Source organism: Colossoma macropomum, unplaced genomic scaffold (genome assembly GCF_904425465.1).
Source record: "Colossoma macropomum unplaced genomic scaffold, Colossoma_macropomum, whole genome shotgun sequence".
In the NCBI taxonomy this organism is placed as follows: domain Eukaryota; kingdom Metazoa; phylum Chordata; class Actinopteri; order Characiformes; family Serrasalmidae; genus Colossoma; species Colossoma macropomum.
In genome coordinates this window covers 44,475,149-44,498,323 of record NW_023494787.1, presented here as the reverse complement: position 1 = coordinate 44,498,323, position 23,175 = coordinate 44,475,149, and the positions used below count along the sequence as shown (strand labels likewise).

Here is a 23,175-nt window from a genome sequence, read left to right as displayed (position 1 = left end):
CTTCCATTTCACTGTTGACCTAGGCTTTCATCACAAACAGCAGAGGGCGATCTGACCACTTCATGCATACTGAGTGTTGCGGTGAGAGAACACTGATGGACCTAAAAGAAAATATTCTAAAATTGTGAATTCTGTCAAACTGGTGAGGCTGAGAGATGCAGTGCTGCCCTGCAGAGTATTACATAACATAACAAACAACATATGAAATGCTAATTAGGCAAGAATGCTCATTTAATACCCTTCAGCGAGTTAAATATGTTTCCAAGTAACCATTTACAAGTTATTACTACTTTGTAAGCCAATTCTATTGCCTGACATATTAACACTGTCCACAGCAGTTCTGTCTGTGACCGCAGAGAAGGGCTACATTTATGAGCAGTGATGTCCTGCTTGAAGAAACCGTAAACTGAAGTTACCCTGTAAGTTGCATTTTTCATTTCATTCCTTTAAGTCACTGAACTGAAGTTGGTGTTCAAGCTTTGACCCAAGCTGTTTTTATTAGCAAGCTAGGCAAAAAGACCTCATGTAGCCAAGTTGCTATGACAACACACTCTACTGAAACACACACTTTTTTTTTGGTAGAGGAGGGTACAGGCATTTTCAACGAGGTTATTCATTGGAGGTGTAGGCGGAAAAGGGACACATAGGCTAATATTAGACAAATCATAAGTCTACGCTCCCTGACTGTTCATCAGCTCAGTTTCCTGTTCATCTGCTCTGCAGCTCTTGCTGTGGTGGGACATAGGATAGAGTCACCGGGGGAAAAGCCAAATAACTAATGAAATGCAAGCATGAGTGATCCACATGTTTTTTCTCCAGTTCAGTCTCTCAGGAAAAGCTGTAAACACAGTGAAATAGCACAGATGTTAAATCTCTCACATTCCACTCTAAAGCGGAGATGACACAGTCTCACAAACGCAAAACCAACAGAGAAAGACATTACACAAGTTTACCATGACAGACAGACATAGACAGATAGACCGAGTCAGATAGACAGACAGACCGACAGACAGATAGACAGAGAGACAGATAAACCAACAGATAGATAGACAGATAGATAGATAGATAGATAGTCTTATAGACAGATAGACAGACAGCCACAGACAGATAGATAGATAGATAGACTGTCAGATAGATATATAGATAGATAGTCTTATAGACAGATAGACAGACAGACAGATATAGTCTTATAGACAGATAGACAGACAGACACAGACAGACAGAGATAAATAGATGATAGATAGATAGATAGATAGACTGTTAGACAGATAGATAGATAGATAGATAGATAGATAGATAGATAGATAGATAGATAGATAGATAGATAGAGACAGACAGTTTTAAAGCCAGAGCCAGACAGATAGACAGACAGAGATATTTAGACAGTCATATAGATTGACAGATATATAGACAGACAGACAGACAGACAGATAAATAGACAGATATATAGGCGGACACATACACAGACAGTCATACAGATAGATAGATAGGCAAATTTATTTATTTGTACATTTCATACACAAGGTGATTTTACAGTGACTTACATAAAAAAGCTTAATAAACACATCACAAAGCACTTATGAAGGAAAATAAAGACAATAAAGCAACAGTTTAAAATAAAATTAAATATTTTAGAAAAAAATAATACAAAAAACTACTACTACTACTACTACTACTAATAATAATAATAATACATGAGCACAAATACATAAAATACAAAAATACAAATACAAGATATACCTGAAATGAAAATCATAAGGCCTTAAAAAATAATAATAAACTAGTATATTGGAACGACAGTGCCTGTTCTGAGGTTAATGGAATAGCTGCCCTCATGTAGATATGACACAACTGCACACTCTCAAAAAGATCCAACAAACCTCACCAGTTAGCTTCTATCAACACTACACAGACGGCTCTGATGTCTGTTTATCTCCCTCTTATTCATACCGCAGCTTATTACTGATAAGTGTTTTCACAGCCTGCAGAATAATATATATTCATTATTAATCAACTTTAAAATCCTAAAAATGTAGTCTTAAATTGTGTTATTGTTACATTTATGTATTTTTTATATATTCTTATTTTAACTGGGGCCCATAAGACCCTAGTTACACCACAGCTCTTAATACATAAGTATTTCAGTTAATCAGTTAAAAACTGAATTAGTTTAATCAGGCAGTGCATTTTTTTCACTTTCTACACTGAAAATGACTCCCTCAGTATGGATGATTCAGTGTTCACTGAGCCCAGAAACGAGTGAAATTAATATTTAAGGAAACACAGGAGAACTTCCCACCACATCTGACTGTAGTCCAATTGTGTAAAAATGAGAGTGATTCACTGAGGCTAACTTCCCAAGAAAATGAGTAATCCTGGACATCATTACAGTGGCAGTGGGGAGGTTTTTCAAGTGACGAAAGACTTGGAAACACATCTGAAAAGATAAAGGAGAAATATGAGGGAAATCCCAAAGTGCAGACTCACTAGTGAAATCCCTGGACTTTTGCAGACACATGATTTTGTAACGGTCATTAAAAAAGCCACAAATCAGAATAAGTGCTTCAATAAAAATGAACAAAATGAACTATTTAGAGCATAGATTATGGAATACCCAGGAAAAAAAAATAAAGAAAAATTTCATGATGTTTCGTAATGAAAGTGGCACAAATAATAATTATAATAATAATAATAATAAACAATAAATAATGTATATATAACAACAAAATATAATGGATCCATAACATCCATCAAGTGCGTACATAACGGTTTAAAAATAATTATATTGATTAAAATCATCAACTTAGCATACAAAAAAAATTTAAACATCAGTGCGCATTGTGTAGTGCAGTGCAGACTGCAACAGAAAGGTGTGCAGTCAGAAAAAAAACATGAACCATTTTATAAATAAAAAAAAGAAAAAAAAGAAAAAAATAATTTAACGTTGCGCCAAAAATTAAAGCTGTTGTTGCCATCTGGCAACACCATGCAATAAAGGATAAGAGAAAGAGAACATCTCTCTGCTGCCTTTTTCCAGCCTGTTTAAAGCCCATCTGTGGTAGAAACACAGACCTACCTGACCGTTGATGTTACTATGGCAGAAATATAGGAAAAGTCAATAACAGTGGTGCTTATCCCCACAAAACAATAATGCGAGTGATAAGTCAGTATTAAATCAAATCTAATGAAGTTGGAGTCCAGTGAGTAATTCTAATGGAGTCACATTAATTTGAGGATAAGTTGAAATCCATCATGCTCTCAGAGGAAACCCACTTGGCATGCCTTTGAGTACTAGCCAGTCCTCTTCTTCAGTAAATAGCCAAGGACCATTACCACAGCCAAGCCAACAAAGGATCCAACAACAGCCCAGAACGTGATGCGGCTGCCATCTGTGAGAGAAGAGCAAAATGAATGTGATTCAGATTTTATCTTCTTTTACCTCAATCTATTCTGGCCTAGCAAAGAAGCTCTGAAGCTATGAAGCTAGTATAGCTAAGAATGCAATCTTATACTGTGCCAGTTAGCACTGTGCTAACTGCGTGCCTAAGTGTTCATACATTTGCCTCAAACTGTAATGTTTCCAGTAAAACATGCTTTTCCGAACTGTGATGCATTAAAACAGACAAAAGCATTAATCAAATTCAGGCCTGCTACTACTGTTTTAGCTATGCTAACGGCTAACGTACATCTGTCCATTCTTAAAGAAATACGGTATATCATAGAGTGTCATAAACCACATAAGCCCAATTAGCACTGTGCTAACTGCATGCCTCAGTGTTCATACATTTGCCTTAAAACATTTCCGGTAATACATACCTTTCCAAACTGTGATGCATTAAAACAGACAAAAGCATGAATCAAATTCAGTCCTGCTACTACTGTTTTAGCTATACCAAAATATGTCTGTCCATTTTTAAAGAAACACAGTATATCATAGAGTATCATAAACCACATAAGCCCAATTAGCACTGTGCTAACTGCGTGCATAAGTGTTCATACATTTGCCTCAAACTGTAAAGTTTCCTGTGAAACATGCTTTTCCAAACTGTGATGCATTAAAACAGACGTTCATCAAATTCAGGCCTGCTACTACTGTTTTAGCTATGCTAATGACTAACGTACGTCTGTCCATTCTTAAAGAAATACAGTATATCATAGAGTGTCATAAACCACATAAGCCTAATTGACTGCATGCTTAAATGTTCATACATTTGCCTCAAACTGTAGTTTCCTGTAATACATACTGTTCCAAAGTGTCCTGCATTAAAATGGACAAAAGCGTTAATCAAATTCAGACCTGCTACTACTGTTATAGCTATACTAACATATGTCTGTCCATTTTTAAAGAAATACAGTGTATCATATAGTATCATAAACCACATAAGTAAGTCAATTTAAGATTACTTAACAACTTTACACAGTTTGAGGTGAGCGTATAATGATTTAGTCTCACAGCACGATGATAAGTAGAGAAGTAAAGCCTCAATTAGCTACGTTAGCCCTAATAGCTCCAGTGCAAATCTAAGTTGGCAAACTTCAGACACGTGCCTTAGCTGATCGACTGTATCTGGGAAATGGGGAAAAGTATAAGTAAGATGTTTTTGCAGGACTATTGCTTGACTTACAGCGTACAGTAATGCCAAGAACCTGCGATGACACTTTCAGAGAAGGCCGAGATCCATCTATGTCCCAGCCCAGTTCTGCTTCACACCTGTACTGAGCTCCATCATCATCTCTGCTGGGGGAGATCTGGAGTGTAGCAGACAAATTCCCTGGGCTTTTGCTGGAGTCAGTAAAGGTTATATTTTCCACTAGAGTGTCTCCTTTGTACCAGTTCACTGTGAGGAACGCCACAGGAGCAACTTTGTAAATGTCACACTGGAGCTCATACTGTCTACCCTTAATCATCGGCCTGGTGTGACCCACAGTGCTGATGGACACCCTGTCTGGAGTCTCTGTTTAGAGAAAAAATGAATATGTTGAAATGTTTACAGCAGTAAAATTCAGATATTTAGACAACACAATAAAACCCTACAATGAACAGTTATCATGAAATTAGTACCGTACTGTACTGTAAAATTCATAGAACAATGATAAACATACAATATACATATGAATATTCCAAACATAGTGCCCAAGGTCACCTTGCTCCAAAAAAAAAATACTGAATATTCCATGGTATTTGTTACAAGTGCCTCAAAGACCTTATCCAACTCAATGAAGATGAATTCCTTTAAGTAGTACTACTAAGTTCTTTAGAATGGCTATTGTACTATGTAACCATGTTACAATGCTAACTGAAATGAATCCATTTTTGACCAATAGGGGGCATAAAGTTTCACATGCTGCGCCACAGAGCTACCCTGTCACGGTGCCATGATGTACAGTCTCTAATGTTTTCACAACTGTGAATTACAATGAACCTTTTATTTAATATTTCCTTAAGCTTAATCTTTAGCCATTTACCCACTCATGCTGGGTTTCTTCTGAACTCAAGGGGAATAATAGTGAGTTTGCTCCACCTTTGCTGCTGTAACAGCCTCCACTTTTCTGGAAAGGTTTTACACTAGATGTTGGCACATTGCTGTAAAGATTTGGTAGCATTCAGCTACAAGAGCATTAGTGAGGTCAGGTACTTATGTTGGATGATCAGTTCCAGATTACTCCAACTCATCTTAAAGGTAATGGGTGGAGCTCCATCACTTCAGCAAACACAATTCCACTGCTCTACAGCAATAAGCTTAGGGGCTTTATACCCCTCTAACTGGTATTGGGCATGATAACCTTAGGCTCACATGCAGCTGTGCAGTGTTCCATTCTATTGGCAGTGATCTTGTATGGGTGTTGCATAAGCTGTGTGTGCACAAATTAACACCTTAAAGTAGCTGACACTGCTAATTCCTTGAATTAGAAGGGGTGTCTGGATGCTTTAGGACCCATGCGTCAAACACAAGGCCCGCAGGCGAGATCAGGCCCGCCACACAATCCTTGTCGACCCGTAAAAGTATTTTAATGTTCTATTAATATTAGCTGGTTTCATAATGTGCTGCACTACAGTCTCCAGCGCGCACTGCAATGTAAGGTGTAACGACTCTCCTACGCCAACAACAGTCTATGGGACAGCGGTTACACCTGAATTCTACACAATTCTGCGCAATTCCACCCCAGTCATATCACCAAAATGCATTTCAGCTGCAGTTCAACCAACATAAACACTTCACATCAGCTCAGCAGCTTGGAAACTGAGCCCAAGTCTTAATGAACTCGCAGAAAAGGAAGGATGCCAGGTGTCCAGATCAAGCAAATAGGTAGGTTTAAAAGACCGAGCTCCTGGGGACACTTAAATTTTTAATATTTCAAGTATTCATGTAATATTTCAAGGTCTACTACAAGTGTCTATGTTGTACTGTTGAAGTTTTTGCATATTTTGAATAAACAATTCAAGGTTACAGCGCAAAATTTATTAAAAATGAAATAAAAAACTTTTTTTTTTTTCTCTGGCCCACAGATTTGATGAGGTTTTTTAATACGGCCCTTTTACTAGTTGAGTTTGACACCCTGCTTTACGACATAATGTAACAATAACAATAATATTTGATATGTTGTTGATAAAAACTATGCTGATCTGGCACATGTAAATAATTTATCTACAGACATTCAGTATCAAACACATTACCAGTGCTCTCTTGATACAGTTCAGTAACCTACTTGACTCCAGGTTTTTCCACAAACAGTCCAAAAAGTGATTCAATAAATAAAAGCTGCAACAATTGTTATAAATTGTTATAAAAAGCTTTATAATTACAGCATTTACAAATAGCAAAAATATACATATCTCATATACAGTGCTGGGGTGAAAGTTCTATGCTGTAGTGGAAATTGCTTATCATTATGTTCAACAGTGTGCTTGCGGAAGTGTACATTCAAGACTGTAAAAACAAAGATATGAGAAACTGCAGGAAATGGGTCATGGGGAACAGTCAGTAATGGGTAAGGCCATTCTCTTAAAGGCGTGCACTACTGCTGGCCTTTTACAATTGAAAATCAAAACTCTCCACAGGCAGTTCCCTCCCTCAGTCATTCCTTGAACACTGTTCAACATATTTCCAAGTGCCATTTTTCTTTGGACATCCTAAACTGAAAAAACATTTCTTTACATATATACATACATCAACAATATGGCATAATTTAACATAATTCTGTCTAAATAAATATTCCTTCAGTATGTCTTCAAAAATAAAAAACTTTCTAAGACATAATTACAATGCAAGCTATGAAAAGACCTTTTATCTAGCACACATGGTAGCTTACAGTATTCTCAACAGTGTCATGATCTAGTGGTTCATTAAAACACTCTGGGCACAAATTACAATGGGAAAAGTAAAAACACATACAACAATTATGAACCTCTGAATACTGAATACCGGTGCCTCGAAATTTGCTGTACTTCTTTATCACAGCAGAAACAGTAGTTTAATTAGAGTGGGCTCCATGGACACAGCATAGGACATTCATTTCCAGGGGTAAGTTTAAAAAAGTCAAAAAAATAGTCAACCTGACTGTAGGGTGACTAGCACACATTGAAAAAAATAGGTTGCTGAAAGCATCAGGGGGAGCTTGGCTCAGTGAACATCCAGTCCCTTCCAACTGGACCAGCCCAAACGGGTCCCAGGCAAGACCTGCACGTTTCAGGTTTGCCAGTGCAAAGGTGCTCTAATCCCTTTGATCCACAGTTGGAAAGTCTATAAAAAAATCACACTGAGTGGTAAAAGTCAGCATACTGGGGGGAAAAAAACCCAGACAAGTACATCCTACACGCAGATGCTGTTCTGTGAGAGTTTCTTCATGGGTATTGAGCTGTCTTTGCCATTCTGTGCCACGTTTCCATTTTGAGCGTTGGGTTTGGCACCTTCCACTGAGTAACGGCCCATCTTGGTGTTTTTGTAGTAGATGGAATAGATGATGACGAAGATGACTGAAGTGATCACCACCACAAGTGCAACAAAACCTGCAATTAGGGGCAGGTAGTCCTCTGTGTCGAAAGAAACAAAACGAAAAAAAAAAAATAATCAATCGCAATACAGGTAACAGCTACTTTATCTAATTTGGACTAAACATGCCATGCCAAAATGAGCAAAAAGACCCAATCTAGGCCTGTGCTGCTAATAGACTCCTCTTATTCGGGCAAATGTGTGGAAAATAAATGCAGTAAATAGTTAAACAGCACCTTCAGGGCTGGTTCTGTGGTTTACATTTTATTTTTAATTTCAGGCTCTAACACTGAAGCAGGAATGGGAGCAATCACAGCGATAGCATGAATAGAAAAGCATGATTGAAAGAATATAACAGCATAGTTTAGTAAAAGTTGTGGTTGTACTAAACTGTCATCATTAATTTGGTCACAAAACGTCGCAACTTTACTGTCCGAGGCCTTGGTGTCTGTAGCGTATTAGGTTGATGCCTTCTTGTCTGAGGTGGTTTCGCCTGATGCCCAACTGTACAAAAGCTGGGACTTGACCTTGTTCCCCTGAGACACAAAGCTGTTTTGTTTTAGAATGTCCTTAAAAGGACACAGACGGCTTTGGCATGATATCTGCCTGCCTCCACCGAGTGTGTTCAACCAGCGCAGTTCATAAACTGCACTGTAAAAAGTGAGAAGTTTGCTCAACTTAAAATGATACAGTAACTGATTACATGGCTTTTCTTGAGTTGACTACACTTGAGGACACAAGAGTTCACACAAGTCAAAAGTTCTCCCAGCTACTGTTTCTAGGTCTGCATCGCAGTTAGATAAACAAAACTGAATTTGTGTTTTTTTACTCAATTTCTCCACTAGCTGGCGCTCCTTCTATCACACAGTCACATCTGGCATATTTTCCTCTTAGGCCTGTGGATATGGACAGCTGTGGTATTGCTGGGATTAAAACTCACAAACTCCTGATGTTGATGTTAATTATTAGACAGTTGCACCACATGAGACGATGCCTTGCAGTGTATTTTAAACATTTGTAGACGCAAAATCTGAGTTGCTTCTTGTGTTCCTGAGTGGTGCAGTGGACTAAGCCATCACCCCAACAGGAGGTTGTGAGTTTGAGCCCCAGCGATGCCATAGCCATCCATAAGTGTGTACCCAAGAGGAAAAATGTCTAGTAGCATTGTTTGATGGAAAGAGTCGTAGCTAGTGGATAAGTTGAGTATAAAAAAAACAAGTTCACTGTATTTACCAAACTGAGGCACATAACTAAAACATTAAGAGAACTTAACTAAGAAGTTTGAGTTGTGTGAACTCTTGTGCCCTCAAGTTGAGTCAACTCAAGAAAAGCCATGTAATCAATTACTATATCACTCTGAATTGAGCTGACCTCTCATTTTTAACAGTATGTGTTTCTAGATCACATTTCTATTAGGTATAATAACTGTATTATATTAATGTAGTCTTTCCCATAACCCAACATGTTTAAAAGGTCAGTTATGTTCATGGGTGGGAATCAATGCAAATCAGTGCATAAAATAAATCAATAAATCAACAACAGGTGTTTAAACCGGTGGTAAACAAGTGTTTTACCGTAACTGAGGACTGTTACCGCAGTAACTCGGTTAACTGCCAGCAGGCACGGGTCTGACACAATCCATCATGCAAACAATGGACCAAATGTAGGCAAAACAAGGAGAAACTCCCTTACTAAAAATTCCCTGCTGCTTTACCACTAACAAAGAGATATGAGTGAAATGTAAACAATCAGCCACACCAGAATGAACACCATGCCACAGACAAAATATCTCCCTGAATGCCTTGGCAAAAACATTTTGACTTATATTTCTATGCCAAGCTTTCAGCGTTTAACCAGGGGTTGTAGATCAGACGTTCCCAAGAGAGCGCAACCAACACGCCGGCTGAACAAACACACTTTTCACAACTGTGTTGCATAGCAATACTCATATAAAAAGGAGGACAGAAAGTGCCTGTGCAGGGGTGAGTGAGGCTTTAGCAGAGCTGTTTGCCAGTCTGTTCAGTAGCACAGCCTTATCTTAATGCAACATGCCTGAACACATTTGACAAATTTGACACATTTGTCAACAAGACCACATTGAAAGAGTGTTTTTAATTCCCTAAAACGTAGGTTAAATATTCAGTTATTCATCTTAAGATTTACAATTCAGTACCTACTATAAACTATTCACTAACTACTATGAAGCCAATACGCGAGTTCTGCTATGAGATTGAGGAGTTTAAGGGCATGAAGACATACAAGCCGTTAGTGTTTTATTGGGTTAAAAGCACCAGTGTACAATCATTTTGCAAGTACCATAACGGTGTCAAAAGAATTCGGTCCTATACATTTATAAATCATAACGCTACAAACATTGGAGTCTATAAGCATGACTGTATTTCAGGTTTCTGGCCCTAAACAGTACACATTCATGCGCAATCAGTCCAGTATAAGGAATATACACCTTTCAGAAGTTTGGAACCACTTTTTTCATTAACATAACACCTTTTTTTGACGACACATGCAAAATTCTAACATGATGCTACACCTACACAACTTTATAGATGTAAACTAATTTGTAGGAAGCTATAAACAATTAGGAAATGACAGATGTGTCCAGAATGACGAACAGTAGCGTATAGATGATTCTAAAATGACTGACAAAAAGTTAACATTCAAAAGTGGTGATCAAATTGAGGTAGCTAACCTGACAAGTATCTTATAAATAGGTAATTCCTGTGTAATAGTTATCATTTAATATAATATGTCTTAGCATTCTCAAAAACTTGAAACACTAAACATCGTAAAATCCATTCTAGTGTCTATAATGTAAGTTTTATGACAAGTGATTCCAAACTTTTGAACAGTAGTGTAGTTATAGTTGGTCATGCAGGCTCAAATCTCCTCTCTATTGAAAAGAAGCCAACAGGAATATGAATTTTAGTGAGTTTAAAGCTCAGCACTAAGATACTTGTAGACAAACTGAATAATACAACGTGAATGGAAGGAGAATATTCTAGAACAATGTGAATGGGAAGAGAATATTCTAGAATAATGTAAATGGAGGTAACATTGTAGAATGGATATGGGAGTAAGGGAGGGCATTCTAGAACAGTGTGAATGGAAGAAATATTCTAGCACAGCATGAAGAGCACAAACATTGTAGAACAGAGAGGACAAGGGAGGATGTTCTACAACAGTGAAAGGATTAAGTATTCTAGAACAGTGTAAATGGAAGAAATATTCTAGAGCAGTATGAAAGGCATAAACATTCCAGAACAGAGAGGACAAGGGAAGATATTCTAGAACAGTGTGAAAGGATCAAGTATTCTAGAACAGTGTAAATGGAAGAAATATTCTAGAGCAGTATGAAAGGCATAAACATTCCAGAACAGAGAGGACCAGGGAAGAAATTCTAGAACAGCGTGGATGGAAAAAAATATTCTAGAACAGTATAAAGAGCATAAACATTCTAGAACAGTATGAAGGGCATAAATGTTCTAGAACAGAGGGGAAAAGGGAGAACATTCCAGCACAATATGAAAGGAGAAAGCATTCAAGAAATGTTTGAGTGGGGAAAACATTTTAGAGCCTTGATGGAGATTTTGAATAAATATTTCCTTAATTAGTAATCAAATAGATTGGATTTTGTGATCAATAACCAAATGGGTAGTATTGGCTAACAGAGAATATGAATTCTCTCACAAAGTGTGGGCCTTAGTCTGTCTGCATAGGAGGTTCTAGACACTGGAAAGCCCCTGGGTTCACAGAGAGGCCTGTGTGTACCTACCGACCCAGTGAAGAGAGGGGCAAGTTGACCTTGAAAAGTAGAGCAGACTGGTAAAAACTGGTTGAAACCAGTTTTTAGGAGTGAGCTCAACAAGCGATGGCCAAAATGATGGACGAAGAGGTGCACCTATTAGAGAATGAGCTAATATCAAAATTTGAGAAGTAAGGCGGGGGGATTTCAGATAAATGGTGTATAAACTGTTGTTTGAAACACTGTATTTGCGCAGCTGGGTCTCTTGAGACCCTGTGCCACCTGATGCTGAAATAAAGAAGAAGCCTTTTTCCCTCTTCCACAAACTCAGCGTCTGAAGACTCTTTCCTTTTTGACATCTTTTGAGAACTCTGACTTAAAACAGTTATTAGTGAAAGTGTTTAGGCGGTATTAAAAGATTTCTTTTTATTCATTATATTATGTTGGAGGCCTGGGGTTGAAGGGGATAGCCATTGGTCCCGACAGCCTCTTAAAAATCATACATAGGTGTGGCAACCAAAAGAATTTTGGGCCAGTATATGAGTCGGACAGGCCTATGTATCCAGGAATATTATGTATTTCATGACTTTAAAGACTTGCTCAAAACAAGTTTTTTACACAGCCTCTGAGCAAACTGCCAATTTAAAAGTGTAAATATAGTCTGCTAACATAGCAGCTTTATGGGTTACAACATCTCACTGACTTTGATTTGCTGGGGCTTTCCATTTGTTCTTGTTGGGAAGGCACCAACTAATGCTGTCTTTGGGACATTTCTTATTCTCTGTACTTGAATTCCTGAATACTGAATGCAGCTTGGCCAGAGAAGCATGACATCAAACAAGAATACAAAAACAAACAATAACACATATTGACAAACAGTCCTGAATTAGGAACAGGTAAGCTAGTAAGTCATGCTCAGAAGTGCCTCTGAAGCTTGTAAATGAGCTAGTGCTATTGATAAAGAAAACAATGAATAATGAATAGCAGGAATAAGGTCAGCAAAAACATTATTACCTTTCATGGTCACTGTCACAGTTCTGAAGGTGGTCCCGACTGAATTGCTTGCAGTACATTTGTATTCACCAACATTCTCGTTTGTGGCTTCCATTATGGTCAGGTGTCCTTGCTTAACCTCAGTATTTGGTTTGAGGCTCCAAGTGATAGTGGGTGGTGGATAACCCTCGGCCTCACAGACAAGCGTTTCTGGATAACCCCGAAACACTGGTACATCTGACGGCAATTTAGCCTTGTTGATAACAGGCTTGTCTTTAGAGAGAAGAGAGCAAAGACAGGTGAGGAGAAAGACAGCATTAGAGACACTGCATGAGAATGACATACTGCATATGAATCATTACACTGTACTTCCTTAATGAATAACTTTCTGAAGCTCACAGCTCACTGACCCAACGTTCTCAACAAACTCCGACAGGCTAATGACGGCTTAAGAATGAATTAGAGAAAGAACTGCTAAAATAAATAATCCAGCGTGAGAAAGGAAAAAAATGGAGGAGAACAATCTAGAAGAATCTGAATGGAGCAGATATGCTAGATCAGTGTGAATGAGGGCGTATTCTAGAACAGTGTCACCGGACAGGCATATTCTATAACAGAGAGGATAAGGAGGAACATTCTAAAACAATGTGAAAGGCAGAAACATTCTAGAACAGAGAGGGAAAGGGAAGACTTTTTAGAACTTTCTAAAAAGGGAAGATATTTAGAACATTCCAAAACAGTGTGAACTGAGGAAACATTCTAAAGTAATGTGAATGTAGGAGAACATTCTAGAGCAGAACAGATATGGGAGGTCATTCTATAGCAATAAGATTGGGACAAACATTCTAGAACTGTCTGAATGGGAAGATAATATTATAGAACATTGTAAATACAACACAGAGTATAAGGGGGGATATTCCAAAACAGCATGAATTGAAAAAGCATTCAAGAACAATGTGGATGGAGAAAAATATTCTAGAACGGTAGGAATGGAGGAAACGCTCTAGAACAGTGCGAATGGGGAAAAACACTGTGGAACAGTGTGAATGGAGGAGACGTTCTAGAACAGTGCGAATGGGATGTAAAACATTTCAGAACTGTGTGAATGACAGAGGGAGAACATTTTAGAATAGTGTCAATGAAGAACATTCTAGAACAGCGTAAATGGAGGTAAATTTTCGATCAGTGTGAAATGGGGAGAATATTACAGTGTCGATGGAGAAGAACATTCCAGAACTGTCTGAATGGGAAGAGAATATTATAGAACACTGTAAATAGAAAAGAACATTCTAGAACAGAAAGGATAAGTGAAAATATTAGAAAACAGCATGAAAGGAATAAGCATTCAAGAACAATGTGGATAGAGAAAAATATTCTAGAAGAGTATGAATGAAGGAAACAATCTAGAACATTGTGAACTGGCAGAATATTACAGTATCAACGGAGGAGAACATTCTAGAACAGAGAAAAAAAGGGAGGACATTCTACAACAGTGTGAAGGGTAAAAGCTTTCAAGAACAGTGTGAATGAGGAAAACATTCTAGAGACTCCTAAAAATCACACACGTGTGGCAACAAAAAGTTCAGGTTTGTTGGGCAATGTTGGGTCAGTAATATGGGTCAGGAATATGTTTGGACTTTTTCTATGAACCATCAGAGGTGAGGAACTTACAGTGCACAATAATGTTGAGTGGAGCTGATTTCCCTATAAGAAGGAGAGGTCCTCCTGATGTCTTTATGACTTTTGCCTCACATTTATACTGAGTTCCATTTTCTGCTCTGTTATGGGAGACTGTGAGATCATGAGACCAAGTCTTGTTGGATTTAGTCGTTTCGGTGTCACCAATAGATGCACTTTTCACTCGTTCCCCTCCTTTGTACCAGCTCACTTCGACGTGACGAACAGGAGCAACATATTCAACGATACAACGGAGCTCATACTCTCTGTCCTCAATCATCGGCCCTGTGTGCCCCACAGTCTCGATGGACACCCTGTCATGAGTCCCTGAAAGACAATACACATTACAAATCAGTTAACTGAAGAAATGCAATACAAAAACTGCACAATGTTTATCACCGTTAAACCAGCAGTTTACATATGTCGTAATTTCTAGTTTTTACCATGTATCACTCACCTCTACTGTAAACTCTTTCAACTGTTCAGTCCTTAATCTTAAGGCTTGTTATCCAGTAACTAATACAAACTATTCAGTAACTACTATGGAATGAATATGTGAGGTTTCTAGTAAGTAAGGGGGGGTGTAGAGAGGTTAAGAGAGTAGGGAAAGCGTTAATGCAGCGATGTTAAACTTTATATTCACGAAAATGTGCAGGGCAGGGTCTCACAGGAGTCTCTAAAATATTATGACAGTGGCTTTGTTTTTTTTTTTGTTTTTTTTCAAAAACATATATTTTTAGGCCCAAACCTTCTCTAAACTATTGTCAAACAATGTCTCAGGTATCAGGTGGCATAACATTTAATGTAATAACTTTCTGTAAGGGAGCTTTTAGGGGCATCAAACTCTTCAGACGTCTGGTTCCTATCACCACCACTGCAAACGGAGCATTTCACATCAAACCACTCAAAATGACTTTACATCTTAAAGGAGAATTTCCTTCATAAATTAATGGTTGAGATGTAAACAAAGTTATTCCGAGTGGTTTGATGTGAAGTGGTTAATTGTAGAGAAACTAAAGACTCCGATTTCTTTACAGTGGTAGTGACAGGATTTTTGATAATGGTAAAATACAGTAAAACTGGAAAAAAGTACATGTTCTTTGGGTACTATTTTGCCTATCAACGCCCTGCTTGTACCACTCCGCCCAGAACAGATTCAAAAGGCCAGAATCTTCAATCTTCTACCTCTAAAGTGTTGTATAACAAGCCCTCAGGCATCATGAAAAGTGTTCGTGACCATTTTACGTAATAACTTTCTGAGATGGAGCTTTTAGAGGCATTAACCTCTTCAGACATCTGGTTCCTGTCACCACCACTGTGAACAATACTGACTCTGTCAGTCTCTCTAGAACAATGCATTTCACACCAAACCATTCTGAATGGCTCTGTTTACACCTTGACAGTTAAATTAATAATTTACACAGAGGTGTAGAGTGAAGGCTGTACCAAAGTAGTACCTTCCGCTTTGGCAAGTCTACAATATTCCAAAGCAACAACAAGGTGCGTCAATACTAGGAGGGAAAAAGGAAAGAGATAAATTGAATAAAAGTTAAAACCTTTCTTATCCACGCTCCCTGCCCAAAGGTCACAAAGGTCTTTGGACATTACACAAGCGCAGTGCTCAATGATTAAATTACCCAGACAGAGAAAGGAAACCCCCCCTGCTTCTAAAAAGGGGCTCCTGAGTTTCCTTTTACACTCTTCACTGGAATGTCAGGTCGTAAAGGGCTCAAACTAACTTATAAAACACTCTGTGTAGTGAATATCTGTGTTGTGACGAGTATTCAACATCACACATTAATGCAGCTGATAAAGAATTTCTTCGGTTTCGCCAGGTCCTTCTTCGAATTTTCCCGTTCCACCTTAAATGGCGCAGCAGTTACATTCTGGCCTAAGGCGCCAGAATGGAACGGCTGCACCTTTTAAGGTGGAACGGAAAAATTCGAACAAGAACCTGGAGAACACGAACCCAACTAAAGCCTTGTGATTCATATTCCCTTTTTTAACGTTCTCAGTATGACAAAAACTGTATTAAAAGTTTTTAAAAGTTATAAATCCTTTTTTAAAAGCTATAAATCTGCCAACGCTGCAGGTCGAAGACAGACCAGCGTTTAACGTTACCAGGTAAAGTAGCCGGACATAAATAAACTGAGCCCACCGTTCAGTACACAGCGCAGCGTCAGCAACTCCAAAATTAGACATGTGTAAAATATCCAGTCGAGGCGCCGCACTGCCATGTTTTTCCCCCCGTAATTTTTCTCAGACGGTTTCTCAGAAGTTAGTGTGTTCTCGGCAGTGGCTGGATACCACACGGATGAGTTCACCGGATGCGAAGCTCCCACGACTACGGCGCCCCCGGCTGCGCGTCCAGGCGTGGAGGAGGCAGGAAAGCGGCTAACGGTTTATCTGAGCTGAAAGTTGCCCTCAGAAAGCCTCCACTGTAGGAGTGAAGGAAATAACCGCACCCACCCCAAACTACTCTAACAAAGCGGAGTAAATGGGCACCGGTAAAGGGCAACTCCACCGATTTTTCAAAAGAATTCTACATAATTAAATGGTTGAGATGTAAACGAAGTCTAGAGAAACTTAGTCAGAATTGTTTACAGTGGTGTTGATAGGAACCAGACGTCCACCTATTAAAGCTCCCTCTACATGAAGTGGTTAGATATAAGATGTCTGAGACACTGTTTTGTGATAAAGTTTTGGCCTAAAATGTGTTTTAATCCATTTATTGTAATCCATTCATGGCGGAGGGATACATGCTGTGAGGCCAAAATAGTCCCCAAAGAAAATGTATTTTTTCAGATTTATGCCTGTTTTATCGTCATCAACATTACATATAAAAACTAAGAAGATGCCTGTAGGTTCACTGGTGCTTCTGGATAGCAAATAAATTAGTTACATTTGTGTTGCAGATTATTTGGGTTACATTTGTGTTGTAGACAAACATTTTATTTAAATACTTATTTTTTCCTGTGATAACACGGATTTAGCTGATAAAATAGTTTTGTATGATGTAATTAGTATGATTAGCAAAAAATTGATCACAGTTGAGAAATCAAAACTGGATAAAGTGCTGCTACTGATTTTGAAGGTGATTTTTAAGGTTATTAGTGAAATTATGAATTTTTATGCAGTTACTAAGGCTGTGAGTTTACTTTCTCTAGTGGTTAACAACTTTGTGATAATGAGTTAGTGTTTTCTCAAGTTGTGTATGTCATTATCACAACATGTTTCTCAAGATCACATCATTTTTAGAGATCTTGAGAATGAAGCTGTGGTAAAGATCAGTGTCAGAAAACAAAGGTACTTAATTTATTCTGCTAACAATGATTGGTATGTTGTGATTATAATATAAATAACTCCAACTTTTGGGAAAACAAATAATAATTAACTCATTACTACAGAAAAAAAGGAAATCCAATGCTTTACTCTTTGTTAGTGTGCTGTGCAGACAACGTAATATACGTGCTGATATTATGGTATGCAGAGGTCATCAGTGGAATGAATAGCATATGGCAATGTGGTGATGTCACCCAGCCCCAGCTTTTCCTTTGCTCTAGGGGTGGGCAATATGATGATATTTTATTGTTATCGTAATAAATTATGTCACAACACGCTTTTGTGAGCATATTGTGGATATCATCAGTACTTAAAGAACACTAATTACATGTTCCATTACAAAGTGAGCATAATTAGGCCTTTCTAATTGGATTTAGCGCAGTGCAGTTTGTAAAACATTGAATAAAAATCATTATAGTGTTGGTTTTGTTATTATTATAATAGTACAGGGAGTTTCACTCGAAAGAGGCCCCGAATTTTCTGTATTAACGCCCGCTAGGATGAAGCAATCTGAACGAAACAATGTGCAGTGTGCTCCTCAGTATATGGAGCTTTGAACAAGTCAGGATGCCCCTGTGTCAGCGCGATGACAAAGGTGCCGGACAGCCACCGCAATATTTAACCTCCGTTTGTAACTTCCGGGTGCATACCCCCGTACCCCTTCATGTGTCTGGCAGTAAAAAGATCACTTCCAGCATTGCATGTAATGCAATCGATTACACATACGTCAAGGTATGTAGCATATTTTTTGGTTCAGATTGCTTCATCCTAATGGGAGTCGCAACAGAATATTCGGGGCCTCTTTCGAGTGAATCTCTCTGTATTTTTATAGGTGGCACTACAGGTGTTGTTCTGTCTTCTCCATTTTATTAAATATCAGAAAAGCTAAATATCACATATCGTGAAAATGTCTTGAAATATTGTGATATATTATCGTTTGCCGTATCATCCATACTTCGCCCCTTTATAAACAGCACACTGATCAGTGATGGATTTCGCTTGTAGCTGGGCAAATGCGCACAACCATTAAATTAATTGTCAGATACTGCACAGGAGTGAGATCCGCTCTGATACTGCTTACTGAATACTTTGTCACTTTATGGATAATGTGATGTATTAGTATTGTGAACACTTACCTTTCACATCAACTCTGACAGATTGTGAAGTTTCTCCCAGCTTATTGGAGGCAGTGCATTTGTATGTGCCAGTGTTAAGTCCAGTGGCGTAATCTATGTATAGCAGAGACACTCCATCAGTGTTGTTAGTCCTCACATTGGGCGCTGGAATGTATTCCCATCTGTATTGTGGGTGAGGCCTGGCGTCAGAAGAGCACTTCAGCACCTCATCGTAACCAAAATCTACCGACTTATCATGCAGCTCTGAAATGCTCACAGGTGGATCTGTGAAAAGAGCAACATCACTATAGTTAGCTTTCTCTACCATTACTGCAGTTCCTATTAATGTGCTGAGACAGTCTCACTGCTGAAAGATGTACACACTTCTACATCCACTGGAAAAGTCATATACTTACACAACATCTCAACTTCCAGTGTGTGGTGGACAGTGGAGCTGCTGATTACTGTTAAGATATACTGTCCTGCATTATTCCTGTTCATTCGTTGTGGGAAATCCACTCTCTCTCCTTCCTTGTACCAAGTCATTTCAGGTGGTGGGTTACCTTCTGCTGAGCAACTGGGTGTAAACATTTCACCTTCTTCAAGTGTAACATGGCTTGAACATGAAATCTCTGGTCCATCTGCAGCGAAGAACAGAAAAACAAAATGTTACTTAATTGTCAAGTCTTGGAAAATACAAAAAAAATATAAAAAAGGTATTTACAGTTATATACGTATAGGTTTATTATTATTATTATTTTATGTCTACTTTTAATAAGATAATGATGTTCAGCTACATTACTAGGCAGTTTACGCAGATACTATACACTGGTTGTTGTTGATGTTTTCTATAGGTTCTCTGCAAGTGGTGCACAATGATATCAGAATCATATTGGCATTGACAGATAATTAATTAAAAAAATTACAGATTTAGACTGACATATCAAACTTTTTATGTAATTTATGTTATTTTTGTTGTAATCCAGACAAGCAGAACAGCTGGGTGATACTTGGTTACATCTTCATTTCATTCATTTTACTGTATTTGAAAACCTCGACAAACAAATTTTATATTTCTCCCTGACGTTATTGCTGGTGGATTTATTTCCAATTTCTTAATTGTATAAATGGTAATGTACCAGCACTGGCAGATATGTACATTAAAAATATTAAACATCTACATCGGTCGACAATTCCCATGTCAGTGCCTCCTTAGTCTGAATCTATATTTGTTGTTTGGTGCTCTAAAAGTACTGATGATACCCAATAAACACTCACAACCATTACATATCATCATATTGGCCACTCCTAAAGACTAGCATTAATATGTGAAGACAAACTTACAGTACACAGTAATTGTTAGGGGATCTGATGTAACTGTAGGAGGAGGTTGAGGTCCTTCTGGTCCCAGATCCAGTTCTGCTTCACACCTGTACTGAGCACCATCATCATCTCTGCTGGGGGAGATCTGGAGTGTATCTGACAGATTCACTGGAGTCTTGATGGGGTCAGTAAAGGTTATGTTTTTCACTAGAGTGTCTCCTTTGTACCAGCTCACAGTGAGGAACTCGACAGGTGCAACATTCTGAATGTCACACTGGAGCTCATACTGTTCGCCCTCAATCATTGGTCCCACAGTGCTGATGGACACCCTGTCTGGAGTCTCTGTTAAATGAAAAATGACTCTCTTTATTAATTGCAGTGCACTTATACAAAAGGTATTACAAATCTATGCATTCCAGAATGTGATGGTTAGTTTAGTAGTAGATACTGAATAATAATCCTTAAGATTAATGACTGAATGATAAGCCTGGGTTCAAGGGGTTAATACTGTGTAAAATTCAAATGAGAGTAAGGATGTTTTGGTCTGTATTATATGTAAATACTGTAAACAAAAGAAAATCATTTATGCCATAATTAAAAAGGAAACTCACTGTATATAATAATGTTGAGCTCAATTTTATCCTGATTATTGTTAGCATCAGTCATGTAGCAAAATGGCTTCATGCCCCATTCTGTCAGGTGCTCCACTGTCCAGGTGACCTTCTTATCATTTATGTCCTTGGTGTATCCCTGAGGCTTCTCCCAATCCAGCAAAGCCTGGTCTGTGACATTTGTGCTGCAGTTTACAGAGACAGAATCTCCGTGACGCACCACAACCTTTGGTGGGTCAAGCCATAACGTACCTGTTTGAAATCACATCACATTAGAGCAGTTTTTCCCAGAACCTGGAGCAGCCCCTTCCTGCACAGTTTAATGTTCTTCCTGCTCTAGCACACCCATTTCATATGAAGGACTTGTTAATGAGCTAATGAGTTGACTGTTGAGCAGGAAAAGCTCTTAAATGTGAAATATGTAGGACAGGGGTGCTCCCATAGATAAATACACGGACCTATTATAATCTGTAATATACAGATTTCAGGGCTAGTCCACTCAGTGAACAAGCTTGGCTCATATTCTACATATTTCTTGTATCTTGTATCCACATTATGTATTTTTACATACCAAAAACAGTCATAATTCATGTTCACATGATCATTTTCCAGCCTCTTAAATCATTACAATCAAGCAGCCCTTTATGTTACTGTTCCTTTAGGTCTAGACACTGTAAATTTCCTCTGTTCTGATTGGTTGCCCTGTTACCCTGTATTGTGTTTCATTCAAAAAAAGCAGTCCAGGTTGAAACACTCCTTTGAACTTTAGTGTGAGTGGGCGGGGCTAAACCGCTGTGGGCTGAGTAGGTACATGTGTTGATTTTAGTGACATCACAAAAACGGTGATTCCAAACTGACGTTGGTTACGTTAATCTCATATGTAAAAAAAACGGCCCTTTAAAAACGATGTCTGCTCGATTCATAAGTCCAAATGAACTGAACATTTTTGTCGCGTCTGCTCAGTGCTTAATTACGTATTGCAGACTGAAGATGAATTAAATTCGAATAGCAATCCTTCACAATTTAGCATCACGCAATTACAATATAAAATACTACACTGAAGAAAATAAAACTTTAACTCTGAATTAAGGAATCACTGAATCGGATTCGAATCAACGGACATTATTTCGCTTCAACAAAACAGAGAGTTCAAAAGAATCGGTTCGGTGAAACTGAGCCGATCTCCTCATTTGAAGTTTGGAGCGAAACAGTATCAGTGAAGTAATAGCGCCCTCGTTTGGTAGAGTAAAGGATTTCTCTTCGCTTGTCACTGTTATACGGTCATTACCACAAACCTAAGGCACAGTTCTGCTTTTTTAGGTAGTCCTCAAGCTCGTTTACTTGAATAACGTGGCCATTAACTAGCATATTAACTACCACGGACAGTTTAGCCGACGTTAACGTTAGCCGAGGGCTAAGGGCAAATATGGGTAGTTTCTTCTCCCAGAAGGACAGCACAAACTTCATACTTGTTAGCGTACTCTAAATTAAATTATCTATTTTAACGTTACAAAATGAATGGAACAAGTTTGTAAGTTAAAACTTGATTCAAAACATTAGCTCGTATCTTTCCACTGTTGCCTCTGTGACAAAAATAAACACGAGGCTTAAGTTCGCTTCTCGTTCCACCTTAAATGGTGCAGCGGTTCCACTGCGGCGCCCTTGGCTCCAGAACGTAGCTGCCGCAGCATTTAAGGTGGAGCGGAGAATTAGTCAACTCAAAGCTGAGCAAAATTAGAAAAATCAAACCACTCACCTGCGACATTTGAGTACAAGTACAAGAAGCCGAGAAAAATCCGCAATAAAATCCCTTCGCACATCTGTTCCAGAAATGTTAGAGAGCTTGGAGGTGAGAACGACGAGGCTGGTCAGAGCCTGAGAATGACTGTTGGAGGATGTGAGCTGTTCAGAGCAGCAGAGACGTCCCTTCTCAGCACTGAGCTGCTAACTGGAGGGAGGGAGAAAGTGACTGAAGAAAAGTGACAGTGAAAGAGGTGTTTGTATCTGGATCCTCCTCCCTCATGACTGAGGGGGTGTCTGGGGTGGTGTTGTGTTACTGGCAGTGCTCAAAGCTACAGTCTAAGCTGTAATCACAAACACACAGCTACTGACCTAATTCATTATATTACTCTTCTGTCTTTAACAGAACTATTATATGGATTTTCGTCTATGTATACTGGGCCAAAAGTTTGAGCATTAAAGCACTGGTAAACTTGAAATGAAGTTTGTTAAGTCTCTTCATAAATGTTTAAGGAGCTCATATCCTCCATTTTCTTCTATTTTATTTTCCCCCCCGAGGTGCCCACTTTTTTTCTTAATTCATTTTTACATGACCATTTTAAATTTAAATTTTAAATTGGCTG

General features: G+C 38.4%; 1 protein-coding gene across 2 annotated transcripts; it reads right to left on the bottom strand.

The window, feature by feature from the left end:
* Nucleotides 1-1,688: 1,688 nt before the first annotated feature.
* On the bottom strand, nucleotides 1,689-22,797 carry LOC118806151 (CD166 antigen-like). Of its 2 annotated transcripts, XM_036567529.1 has the most exons (9): nucleotides 22,569-22,797; nucleotides 20,813-21,064; nucleotides 20,223-20,543; nucleotides 19,295-19,519; nucleotides 18,900-19,163; nucleotides 14,416-14,748; nucleotides 12,766-13,017; nucleotides 4,626-4,955; nucleotides 1,689-3,389 (listed from the first exon to the last, which is right to left on the bottom strand). In XM_036567529.1, the coding sequence occupies exons 1-9, from the start codon at nucleotides 22,630-22,632 to the stop codon at nucleotides 3,292-3,294; spliced, it is 2,139 nt and encodes a 712-aa protein (XP_036423422.1). In that variant the 5' UTR covers nucleotides 22,633-22,797; the 3' UTR covers nucleotides 1,689-3,291. The 2 variants fall into 2 exon arrangements, with proteins under 2 accessions (XP_036423422.1, XP_036423424.1); XM_036567531.1 differs by lacking the exons at nucleotides 1,689-3,389; nucleotides 4,626-4,955 and adding an exon at nucleotides 6,777-8,032 and having other exon boundaries at nucleotides 22,569-22,795.
* Nucleotides 22,798-23,175: the final 378 nt, after the last annotated feature.

Coding starts and splice junctions, on each gene's coding strand:
- LOC118806151 (XM_036567529.1), bottom strand. CDS start 22,632: ATGTGCGAAGGGATTTTATTGCGGATTTTTCTCGGCTTCTTGTACTTG. Junction 14,749..18,899: donor TGTCAGAGTTGATGTGAAAG/GTAAGTGTTCAC, acceptor ATTGTCTTTCAG/GGACTCATGACAGGGTGTCC. Junction 4,956..12,765: donor TGTGACAGTGACCATGAAAG/GTAATAATGTTT, acceptor TTCTCTAAACAG/AGACTCCAGACAGGGTGTCC.